Raw genomic sequence first — 13,483 nt, 5'->3', positions numbered from 1 at the left:
AAGAAATTAAATAAGGTTATTTCTCACACGCAGCCTAGGCATACTTGCAAACATTATATATTTTTTTGGCAGAGGCCCTAGAGAATATAATGGTGGGTTTGGGTTTATTTATTTTTACACTTTCCCTTTTCATTTTTTATTTTTTGATCACTTTTATACCTATTATAAGGAATGTAAACATCCGCTGTAATAGGAATAGAGCATGACAGGTCCTCTTTATTAAGAGATCTGGGGGGTCTATAAGTCCCCACATCTCTTCTCTATGCTGGGAAGCCTGATATCAATATACAAAAAAAAAAAAACCATGTCAGGCTTTCCAGCAAAAAAAAGCAGGGTTTACATCTGCTAGCGCCAGAAGTGACGTTGTTACGCTACTTTCGGCATCTGACAGTCATTTCGGCTTCCGAGGGGACCGTCTGGTCCATGACCAGTTCTATGGTAAACCACTGCTCCGGCAGATTCATTCTCTGGCTCCCAGATCACACAGAAGATACTGGAGAAGCACCAGAGGGTGGCAGGAGGGGGGGGGGGGGGGGTGCTTGGAGGAAGGTGGATGGAGGTTGGTCGGGCACCATGTACAGAGACGTTGGTGGGGCACCATGTACAGAGACGTTGGTGGGGCACCATGTGTTACAGGAGTCACTTTGTCTGGGGGGCTCGTGGAACCCAGATTACTTTAGAGAGGTCAGGAAACTCCTTGTCCAGCTTCCCCGGCCCCTCTTATGTCTAAGTCACCCTGTGTCTATTAGGGGCACAGGGTGATCAAGAACCCCAGTTGGGTCTGCACTGATCAGACTCGCTGTACAACCACACCGGACTCAGCATTTGGTACTACCCCGGTTATCCTGGGTTCTATATGTGTGGTTTGTGTTGAAAGAGTGAAGGGCCTCTTTCACTTGGGACAATATTTCTGGACAATGTCCCTCAAGAGATCTATAGAGATTGCTAGAAAATTGCAGGAGTGTCTCATAGACCCTTGCTAGATAGTGAGGTGGGGTGGGGTTTGTTATTGTTAAGTACCTGTATCCCATTGTTCTATCGTCTGTGTCTGCCTTAAGATCAACCTATTATGGGATGTATATGTATTTGTGGATTGGCTGCTAAGGGGGAGTGGGATTGTCCCAGAGTGTATATCTTTGTGCCGGTGTGTGAATAAAAAGTTTTGATTCTGGTTGACTCCAAAACTTGTACTGTCGTGTTCTTGGGGTAACTATAGCCAGATTCACGGATCTCGTGTTCCAGAGCTTAGGAAGCAGCTTCTTGGCGGAGATACCCAGTCGAGGTGTCCGGAGTCCGTCACACCATGTACAGAAGCTGACGGGGCACCATGTACAGACGCTGACGGGGCACCATGTACAGACGCTGACGGGGCACCATGTACAGACGCTGACGGGGCACCATGTACAGACGCTGACGGGGCACCATGTACAGACGTTGATGTGCACTAATGTGGAAAAGCTGCAATCTGTGTAATCTATGTGTAGCTAAACAGTAAAATCATCAGCTACATGGGGATCACTGACAGGCTGCAGCAATCCCCCTCACATTGTGTGATGGCTGTGATTGGACACAGCCATCACATGATCAGGAGGGCCAATCAGAGAGCCCATATCCTGATCCGTGATGTGCTGTAGACACAGCCTTCATGGGATCGCGGTGCCTCACGCCCACGTACTGTGTGACATACGGGTATATCCAGTCAGAATGGTGCTTGTCCCACCTGACCGTGTATGTACAGTGGCCGGGTGGTAAGTTGTTATTAAGTCACCTATGGACAATTTTAGGTACCATAATTTGTCACCATTTCATTAGCATACGCCGTTTTTAAATCTTTACATGTTGGGTGTGTATTTACTCAATGCAACCTCATCTTTTATACACTACCAAAAAAAAATTTAAAAAAATGGGTATTAAAATTTTATTTTGGCCTGTTTTTTTTTTCTTGAAAATTTGTATTTAATAAACGGCTGTGGCAATGTGACCTAAAAAAACTGCAACTACCATTTTATTCTCCAGTGCTTTCAAAAATCTATTGCTGATATAAACGTGTGAAAATTTAAAATCAATAAAAATTGAAAACCTTGCCCCGGACAGCAAGTGGTTAATTACAACGTGGGTTATGTAGCAATTGTATATGATAAAATAATTAATAATAATTCTTTTTTTTTATTCCTCTATGAAAGTGGAGTTACCCTTTAACATCCACTTCAGCCCCTGTATTCTTGAACAGAATTCTCTTGAGTGTATTTTTTCGTGTGTAGTTTTTAGCATCGGCACTTCGCTGATTCCTTTAATAGGCAATCATAGCGCTTGCCAGATAAAATAAAAAATCTAATGTAAGCGTATAGAAGGGAGACACATTTTTTTTCTGAGAAATGAATTACGACGACTTCAGCAGCTTGTCCGGCGGTGCTTGATGTCCTCCCACACGCTGCGCTTCTGATATGATTTCCGAAAGAAAAAAAAAAAGCAGCAAACTCCTGTAAGGTTTAATGCTGACTGGTCGGGGAATGTGGACGAAAGAAGGCTGACAGCCGTCGCTACGATCGGGAGGGGACTGACCGCAGCTTCCGCAGTGTTACCCATCTGAGACGTTCTGTCTTTTTTATAAATTGAGCTGTCGGTAAAGTCCCCGGTGGGACTTGTTTTCTCCACATTTCTGACAAGACTTTATATTTCCTTTTTAAATGATCCAGTGCTTTTCCCATCCATACAAACACTATATTACCAAAAGAATTGGGACGCCTGCCTTTACATGCACATGAACTTTAATGGCTTCCCAGTCTTTAGTCTGTAGGGTAGGCTGTCCACAAGGTTTAGGAGTGTGTCTATGGGAATGTTTGACCATTCTTCCAGAAGCGCATTTGTAAGGTCAGGCACTGATGTTGGATGAAAAGGCCTGACTCGCAGTCTCTGCTCTAATTCATCCCAATGGTGGTGTATCGGTTTGAGGTCAGGACTCATGTGAGGATGTCTTTATGGACCTTGCTTTGTGCACTGGTCCAAATCACTTGGTGGAGGGGGGATTATGGTGTGGGGTCGTTTTTCAGGGGTTGGGCTTGGCCCCTTAGTTCCAGTGAAGGGAACTCTTAAGCCGTCAGCATACCAAGACATTTTGGACAATTTTATGTTCCCAACTTTGTGGGAACAGTTTGGGGATGGCCCCTTCCTGTTCCAACATGACTGCGCACAAGTGCACACCGCAAGGTCCATAAAGCCATGGATGAGTGAGTTTGGGGTGGAGGAAATTGACTGGCCTGCACAGAGTCCTGACCTCAACCTGATAGAACAACTTTGGGATGAATTAGAGTAGAGACTGCAAGCCAGGCCTTTTCATCCAACATCAGTGCCTGACCTCCCAAATGTGTTCCTGGAAGAATGGTTAAACATTTCCATAGACACACTCCTAAACCTTGTGGACAGCCTTCCCAGAAGAGTTGAAGCTGTTATAGCTGTAAAGCAGGCATGTCCAACCTGCAGCCCGGAACTGCAGGCAATGCGGCCCACTGCCCCCTGACGATTTTCTTTTTTTGCTGGGGAGGAAGGAAGTCGGGTCGGGGGCACGGGCACAGCAGCTTCCAACTAATGGTAGGCAGAGGCTACCTCAGAGGGAAGGGGAGCATGTGCAGTGTTTCTGACTCCTACCACCATGACCACTTCAAATCACTGAAGTGGTCATGGTGGTTATAGTGTTCCTTTATTATCTCTCATAAGAAGTAATCCTCTGTATACTGATTCCATTTCATTTGATCATCTTCTAGTTGTGTTAAATTAGTGCCGGGGGCGCAGCGGCGCGGGAAGGGCGCAGCGGCATTTTAGTATTTATATACCTTAACTATAGTATATATTTTATATGTGGCCCGAGAAAATTTCTCTATACTCAATGTGGCCCAGAGAAGCCAAAAGGTTGGACACCCATGCTGTAAAGGGTGGGCCAACTCAATATTGAACCCTACAGACTAAGACTGGGATGCCATTAAAGCTGTGTGTGTAAAGGCAGGCGTCCCAATACTTTTGGTAATTAGTGCGTGCGTGCGTGCGTGTGTGTGTGTGTGTGTGTGCGTGTATGTATGTATGTGTATGTGTGTGTGTGTGTGTATATATATATATATATATATATATATATATATATATATATATATATATATATATATATATATATATATATATATATATATATATATAATTTATTATGTATGTCTATATGTAAAGCTGGGCTCTGGGAAACAGCTTTAATTGTTATCTGCCAAAGGATTTGCATTTGTCCATCCAGTCCCAAGATTTATACAGCTCCACCATTCAGCACAGTCCTTTCTGGCAGCGGCAGGAGACCTGCTTTTCTCTGCTGTAGTTACGTGACACATACAGGTCTGGTCTCTCCCCCAGCCTATGATTGGACAATGTTAACAGATGCAGCTCATCTCTCTGCTCTCTCCTCTCATCAGCATGCAGAACAACTGGTTGGCTCCTTGTGCTGCTTCTCTTCCTCTCAGTCTGAACTCTGCTGTATAGGGGTTGCATAACCAGGTCAATCTTAGGTGCTTGCATTAAAAAAAAAAAATGAATGCAAGGAGATTTAAACTTCAACCGTTGACATAAGCCTTTAATTTGTTTGTCATTTTAAAAAAAAAAATGTGTGTGTGTGTGTGTGTATATATATATATATATTATATATAATATCAATGAAAAAATGGGCGCTGGCAATAGTATGGGTTTTGGAATTGTTTTATATGGCTGTAGTGGTTGTGATGGAAATCTATGTGATTATCTATAGTTTAGATAATCCTTGTAATTGTGCTGGTGTTATTTAACCAATTAAAGTGCAACCTGTGTATAAATATGAGTATAAATAAATACTATATTTATACACTGGTTGCACTTCAGCCATATAAAACAATTTGAAAACCCATACTATTGCCAGCGCCCAATTTTTTATTGATATCAAGTTGCATTTTTTGGTATTTTACCATAAAAATAAAAAGGGCAGCAGGCGTCTCTAATTCATATAGGGTTACTCTCTCTCTCTCTCTCTCTCTCTCTCTCTCTCTCTCTATATATATATATATATATATATATATATATATATATATATATATATATATATATATATATAAAAAAACAGGCGCCTTCACCCTGAAAATAATATATATATATATATATATATATATATATATATATATGTTTATTTATTTTGTTACTAAAATAATGCAATCAGGGCCCTTGTTCAGGGACTTCCTGTTATTGGGTGACAACTGTCTCCCAATTGTGCACCTGCGTTGTCACCTCATGCCCCTGGTAGGTACTAAAGGGCGGCTGTTCTGATGCACATTTCACAGGCATGATCCAGCACTGTTACTCTCCATAGTAATGACATGAATCCAACACTAGAGGGAGGGCATGTAGATGGGAAGTGGCTGAAAGAGGCTGGAGGAGATCAGCAGCAATGATGCTTACATCAGGGCTGATGGTTCTTAAGAGGAGTAATGAGACAGGGGGCTCTGATGTTTTCAGGAACCTACAGTGGTGATCGAAAGTTTGGGCAACCCAGGTAAAAATTTGTATTAATGTGCATAAAGAAGCCAAGGAAAGATGGAAAAATCTCCAAAAGGCATAAAAATTACAGATTAGACATTCTTATAATATGTCAACAAAAGTTAGATTTTATTTCCATCATTTACACTTTCAAAATAACAGAAAACAAAAAAATGGTGTCTGCAAAAGTTTGGGCACCCTGCAGAATTTATAGCATGCACTGCCCCCTTTGCAAGACTGAGACCTGCCAGTGTCATGGATTGTTCTCAATCATCTTCTGGGAAGACCAGGTGATGTCAATCTCAAAGGTTTTAAATGCCCAGACTCATCTGACCTTGCCCCAACAATCAGCACCATGGGATCTTCTAAGCAGTTGCCTAGAAAACTGAAACTGAAAATAGTTGACGCTCCCAAAGCTGGAGAAGGCTATAAGAAGATAGCAAAGCGTTTTCAGATGTCAATATCCTCTGTTCAGAATGTAATTAAGAAATGGCAGTCATCAGGAACAGTCATCAGGAACAGTGGAAGTTAAAGCAAGATCTGGAAGACCAAGAAAAATATCAGACAGAAGATGGAATGGTTTTATTTAATAATTTCATTAGCATGTTGATGAGGGGAGGAGGACGCAGGGAAAGCAAAACATAAGCAGATTAAACCTCAACATTGAAAAAAAAAAATCCCATCAATGACCATGATTTTGTGCTTTGATTTTTCTCCCTCCAGTATTCTCCGGTCTTGTTGATGCAATACCCATTTCCATATTCACAGGGGTTTGGTTCTGATGCATCAGCCTCTGTAATATAATCCCGTCTGTAGCGTTGTAAATGCGGGAACTAATCCCCCGGCCGCTCGTGCGTGGTTCTGTGATGTGACGGCGGTTCTCCGCGGGGAAATGGAAACTTTGCCGTCTTCACTCACTTCCAGTATAATTGATGTCTATGAAGCCAGGAAACTGACAGACACATTAACTGCAGAGCCGCGGGATGATAAATCGCCGTTTATGGTCCGGGGACATCAATGGTGACATTATTGTGACGGCGGTTTGGTCTGCGTTCCGGATGTATACATGCGTGCTTCTTAAAATCTCTTGACCAGTAAACTAAAACAGTACACCCCCCCCCCCCACACACACCCCCGTACAGAAACTGGGATTGGGGACACCCCATGAGACACCTGTAACCAATGTATCATTATTATTATTATTATTATTATTATTAATAATCAATTTAATGAAAAATTATTATTTTCATTTAATGAATTTTAATGTTTTAAACATTTTAATGTTATGGCTATTACTGTGTATATATACTGTATACAGTGTATGTGTGTGTTTATATGTGTATATATGTATGTGATACAGGGATATAATATATATATATATATATATATATACAGTATCTCACAGAAGTGAGTACACCCCTCTCATTTTTGTAAATCTTTTATTCTATCTTTTCATGTGACAACACTGAAGAAATGACACTTTGCTACAATGTAAAGTAGTGAGTGTACAGCTTGTATAACAGTGTAAATTTGCTGTCCTCTCAAAATGACTCAACACACAGCCATTAATGTCTAAACCGCTGGCAACAAAAGTGAGTAAATCCCTAAGTGAAAATGCCCAAATTCAGCCCAAAGTGTCAATATTTTATGTGGCCACCATTATTTTCCAGCACTGCCTTAAAGCGGAGTTCCACCCAAAAGTGTAACTTCCACTCTTTTGTTTACGCAGTGTGCGGCGTATGGTCTGAGCCGCAAGGCTTCACTGCCGGGTTCTCTTAACGGCAATGGCGGCGGCAGCACCAACAGCCAATGGAAACATTGGCTACGGTGCCGACAACGCTGGACTCCAGGACAGGTAAGTGTCCTAATATTAAAAGTCAGCAGCTACAGTATGTGTAGCTGCTGACTTTTCATTTTTGGAGGGGGTGGAGGGAGAGGCGGATCTCCGCTTTAACCCTCTTGGGCATGGAGTTCACCAGAGCTTCACAGGTTGCCACTGGAGTCCTCTTCCACTCCTCCATGACGACATCACGGAGCTGGTGGATGTTAGAGACCTTGCGCTCCTCCACCTTCTGTTTGGGGATTCCCCGCAGATGCTCAATAGGGTTTAGGTCTGGAGACATGCTTGGCCAGTCCATCACCTTTACCCTCAGCTTCTTTAGCAAGGCAGTTGTCACCCTTGAGGTGTGTTTGGGGTCATTATCATGTTGGAATACTGCCCTGCAGCCCAGTCTCTGAAGGGAGGGGATCATGCTCTGCTTCAGTATGTCACAGTACATGTTGGCATTCATGGTTTCCTCAATGAACTGTAGCTCCCCAGTTTCCCGGCAGCACTCATACAGCCCCAGACCATGACACTCCCACCACCATGCTTGACTGTAGGCAAGACACACTTGTCTTTGTACTCCTCACCTGGTTGCCGCCACACACGCTTGACACCATCTGAATCAAATACGTTTATCTTGGTCTCATCAGACCACAGGACATGGTTCCAGTAATCCATGTCCTTAGTCTGCTTGTCTTTAGCAAACTGTTTGCTGGCTTTCTTGTGCATCATCTTTAGAAGAGGCTTCCTTCTGGGATGACAGCCATGCAGACCAATTTGATGCAGTGTGCGGCGTATGGTCTGAGCACTGACAGGCTGACCCCCCCCCCACCCCTTCAACCTCTGCAGCAATGCTGGCAGCACTCATACGTCTATTTCCCAAAGACAACCTCTGGATATGACGCTTAGCACATGAACTTAACTTCTTTGGTAGACCATGGCGAGGCCTGTTCTGAGTGGAACCCGTTCTGTTAAACCGCTGTATGGTCTTGGCCACCGTGCTGCAGCTCAGTTTCAGGGTCTTGGCAATCTTCTTATAGCCTAGGCCATCTTTATGTAGAGCAATAATTCTGTTTTTCAGGGCCTCAGAGAGTTCTTTGCCAGGAGGTGCCATGTTGAACTTCCAGTGACCAGTATGAGAGAGTGAGAGCGATAACACCAAATTTAACACGCCTGCTCCCCAGTCATACCTGAGACCTTGTAACACTAATGAGTCACATACACCGGGGAGGGAAAATGGCTAATTGGGCCCAATTTGGACATTTACACTTAGGGGTGTACTCACTTTTGTTGCCAGCGGTTTAGACATTAATGGCTGTGTGTTGAGTTATTTTGAGGGGACAGCAAATTTACACTGTTATACAAGCTGTACACTCACTACTTTACATTGTAGCAAAGTTTCATTTCTCAGTGTTGTCACATGAAAAGAATAAAATATTTATAAAAATCTGAACGGTGTACTCATTTTAGTGAGATACTGTATGTATGTACGTATATATATAAAGTATTTTTATTTACAACTGAAGTATAACCTATATATTTCCTTACTTGGTTCCTCCACCTCCTTCATCACCATGCCATTTACTTTTTTTTAATAAAACCTTTTCGTATCCATTACACATTTTATTTTAGTGCCAGGGATGTGATTACTGGGTCTCTATGCTTCTCTATCAATTCAGGCAAGATCATAGCTGGTGGGAGGGGCCAGCCGGGTACTGTACATAGCTTCCTGTAAACATTACTAACCCTGTCATTAACCGTTTGAAAGTTTTGTGCTGCATGGAGTTTAAGACTCCCAAGAATAGTAAGAGACTGAGAATAAGGTGAGGATTGATGGCCTTTAGATCCAAACTAATAAAAACTTAAAAAAAAAAAAATCTAAATTATTAGAAAAATAGATATAAATATAAAGAAAAATATCTGTCTGATCAATGTTTATAAACAATGTTACTTTGTATCTCTCTATCTTCTGTCTGATCAATGTTTATAAACAATGTTACTTTGTATCTCTCTATCTCCTGTCTGATCAAGGTTTATAACCAATGTTACTTTGTATCTCTCCATCTCTCGCCTGATCGATGTTTATAAACAATGTTACTTTAGCTCGATCCACACTAGCGCGACTTGTCAGGCGACTTGTCAGCCTGACAAGTCGCGGTCCATTGACCGCTACAGGACCCGTTCTAATAGGAGCGACACAAGTCGCTCCGACTTAGAAAAAGGGTCCTGTACTACTTCGGGGCGACCTCGGAGCGACTTGCATAGACTTCCATTATGTGAAGTCCCTGCAAGTTGCGCCGAAGTAGTGTCGCCTTAGTGTGATCCGACTGTTAATCTCTCTATCTCCTGTCTGATCAATGTTTATAAACCATGTTACTTTGTATCTCTCTATCTCCTGTCTGATCAATGTTTATAAACAATGTTACTTTGTATCTCTCTCTATCTCCCGTCTGATCAATGTTTATAAACAATGTTACTTTGTATCTCTCTATCTCCTGTCTGATCAATGTTTATAAACCATGTTACTTTGTATCTCTCTATCTCCCGTTTGATCAATGTTTATAAACCATGTTACTTTGTATCTTTCTATCTCCTGTCTGATCAATGTTTATAGAGAGATACAAAGTAGCATTGTTTATCTCCTGTCTGATCAATGTTTATAAACAGTTACTTTGTATCTCTCTCTATCTCCCGTCTGATCAATGTTTATAAACAATGTTACTTTGTATCTCTCTATCTCCTGTCTGATCAATGTTTATAGAGAGATACAAAGTAGCATTGTTTATCTCCTGTCTGATCAATGTTTATAAACAATGTTACTCTTTATCTTTTTTTTATTTTTTTTATCTTTATCTATTTTCCTTTTTTTCCTACATAGAAACAAATAATACAGATTACAAAAACAGAATAAGAAAATGACAAAACATAAATCTCTATTAATACAACCAAATAAGCTGGGCGTGCAGGGCAGAGAGAGAGAAAAAAAAAAAGAAAATTAAACCCATGGCCCTACCAACAAGGTACCTAAGGCACTAACCAATTTATTCAAATTAGGAAACCGGTGCATAGGGTAGCCGTTAGATATAAGCCCACATACTAAGCATATAATAATAATAATAACAATGTTACTCTTTATCTCCCGTCTGAACAATGTTCATAAACAATGTTTCTGTGTATCCCTCAATCTCTTGAGCAATGTTTATAAACACTGTGTCAGATGTTTTTTGAAAGCAGCTTCTGTAGTTACACAGCAACTCCTGGCTGTCGTTTTAACAGCCAGGAGTTGCTGCCAACTATGTGCGGGAGGGAGCGGCAGTGGGGCACAAGGACAGGGATTGCTACACACAGAATGTGCGTCCGTGAAGTATTTTTGAATGCATGTAGTGTGCCCAGTGTTTGCAACCTATTAAAAGAGCAATGTTACATAATCATTTTTATCTTATGATGGGTTTACAATAGACAAAATTCCGATATTTCAGGGTGGCCATCTCCTATCCTTTATATTTTCTCAGGAATTCTTCGAGAATCCCGCCTTCCGGCCAGACGGCATGAAGCTGTATCCGACTCTGGTCATCCGCGGCACTGGCCTGTATGAGCTGTGGAAAACTGGAAGATACCGGAGTTATTCTCCTAGCACATTGGTGGACTTGGTGGCCAGGATCTTGGCTCTCGTTCCACCATGGACCAGAGTTTACCGAGTGCAGAGGTACTTCATGTCTCTTTGTTTCCTTCTGTGGTCTGGGGATCTGCAATGTTCTTTTGGTGTATATATGACAAATGGAAAAGGTGACCCTTTGAGTAGACTTACAAAAAGTGAGTTGGCCCATTGGCTGTGAGCTCCAGGCAAGTGGCTGACAACAGATATCTGAATTGTGTTAACTGTTGAAGGATTGGTGATTCTGTTCAGCAGGTCTTATAACCCAAGCACCCCTGCCAAATAGTATAGCTGGGTTGGTGACGGGACATACTAAAACATTTAATGTGAAAATGGCTTAACCACTTAAGCCCCGGAAGATTTTACCCCCTTCCTAACCAGGGCCTATTTTGCGATTCGGCACTGCGTGACTTTAACAGACAATTGCGCAGTCGTGCGACGCTGTACCTAAACTAATTTGACGTCCTTTTTTTCCCACAAACAGAGCTTTCTTTTGGTGGTATTTGATCACCTGTGCGATTTTTTTTTTTTTTTTTTTGATCATGCGCTATAAACAAAAAAATAAAGCGTCAATTTTGCAAAAATAACAATATTTTTCACATTTTTTTATATGAAATTCCCCCCCAAAAAATGTAAAAATCAAAATTTTTTAACATTTTAGGCCAATTTGTTTTCTGCTACATATGTTTGGTAAAAAAAAAAAATCGCAAAAAGCGTATTTTGATTGGTTTGCGCAAAAGTTATTGCGTTTACTAACTAAGGGAAAGATTTTGGTCATTTTTGTTGTTTTTTTTTTTTTTTAACGAGTAATGGCGGCGATCTGCGATTTGTTTTTTGTTTTTTTTGCGGGACTGCGACATTGCAGTGGACAGATCGGACCCTTGACTGACATACCAGTGACATTACTACAGTAATCAGTGCTATACATATGCACTGTTACTGTAAAAATGACACTGACAGGGAAGGGGTTAACTTTATTGGAGAAGGAAGGGGTTAAATGTGTCCCTAGGGGCGTGCTTCTAACTGTGAAGGGATGTGGCTAGTGGTGTAACAGCAGAGAAACAGGATCCTACATAGCAGGACCGTATGATCTCTGTTTCTTACACAGGGGAGAATGACAGGCGGCTTTGTTTACATTAGCCACCTGCCTTTCTCCCTCTGCAACTGACGATCGTGAGTGACCGGCGGACATCGGGTCCGCCGGTCACTCGCACGGAGGTGTCCGTGAGCGAGCGGGCGGCAGGAGCGCGCCTCCGGCAGCGCGCGCTCGCCCCCTAGAACCTCACAGGCAAAGCGACGTAGTACTACGTCGCTTTGCCTGTGAGGGGCTGACTGCTGCAGTAAATATACTGACGGCAGTCGGCAAGTGGTTAACCTCCCTGGCGTATCTCAGGATTTCTGTGCTAAAAGCGGTTCATTGTTTTGTATGGAAATCTGTTTTATATATTTTAAAACTCACCTTCCTCCTGCGATTCCCCGCCGTCCTCCCTCTCTGTGCTCGGCCGGTTCCCTCCTGCGAGCGTTGCGACGCAGGGGGGTGGAGTCGGCGGCAAATTCAAAAATGTAAATCCACAAATGAGATGATACAAAGCTGTGATCGTAACGGATTACACTGTATAATGCCATTTCACCACAGGATGTCACCTGGTGACTTTTCCAGTGCCCTGCCTGTGCTTTTCCAGTTCTCTGTGCCTGGAAAATTGAGAACGACCATGGCGTCCAAAAAGCGTTCTTTTTGCGCAAAAGCGCTTTTAGACAAACTGGAAAACAGCAAAACTGAGTTACTTGAAGAACTGTGCGATAGCGATTCGTGGGAAAATTCGTCATCAGGTACGGAAAGTGACGACAGCGACGATTCTGATGTCTCTTTCTGGCACATCGCTCCGTTGGAGATTCTGAAGAATCATTTGATATACTTCCCAAATTCCACAAGCGATGTGCCAGAAAGAGACATCAGAATCGTCGCTGTCGTCACTTTCCCTACCTGATGACGAATTTTCCCACGATTTGCTATCACTCAGTTCTTCAAGTAACTCCGTTTCGCTGTCGCTGTTTTCCAGTTCGTCTAAAAGCGCTTTTGCGCAAAAAGAGCACTTTTTGGACGCCGTGGTCGTTCTCTATTTTCCAGGCACAAAGAACTGGAAAACACAGGCTGGGCACTGGAAAAGTCTGTGGTGAAATGGGATGATACAGTGTAATCCGTTAGGATCACAGCTTTGTATCATCTCATTTGGTGTATTTACATTTTTAAATTGCCACCGGTGCCACCCCCCCTGCGTCGCAACGCTCGCAGGGAAGGGAACCCAGAAGACAGGTGCCGGCATCTGCGGAGCACAGAGCGGGGAGAGAGTGGGAGGACGCCGGGGAGGACAGGGGGAGCGCAGGGAAGGTGAGTAACATTGTGGGGTAATCCCGAGTGTGGCTCGGAGTTACTGCTTTTGGTACTGAAAATTAACCCCGAGCCACACTCG

General features: G+C 42.6%; 1 protein-coding gene across 1 annotated transcript in view; it reads left to right on the top strand.

The window, feature by feature from the left end:
• ELP3 (elongator acetyltransferase complex subunit 3) overlaps positions 1-13,483 on the top strand; it is a 238,366-nt gene that overhangs the window by 135,849 nt on the left and 89,034 nt on the right. Inside the window, exon 10 of the mRNA XM_082251144.1 lies at positions 10,870-11,063. Within this exon, the coding sequence (XP_082107270.1) occupies positions 10,870-11,063 (194 nt within the window). The remainder of the gene's footprint in view (positions 1-10,869; positions 11,064-13,483) is intronic.

This window comes from Pelophylax lessonae (assembly GCF_965119305.1).
Source record: "Pelophylax lessonae genome assembly, chromosome: 3".
NCBI lineage: Eukaryota > Metazoa > Chordata > Amphibia > Anura > Ranidae > Pelophylax > Pelophylax lessonae.
The sequence above is the reverse complement of the archived record's forward strand: the minus strand, read 5'-3'. Positions and strand labels throughout refer to the sequence as shown.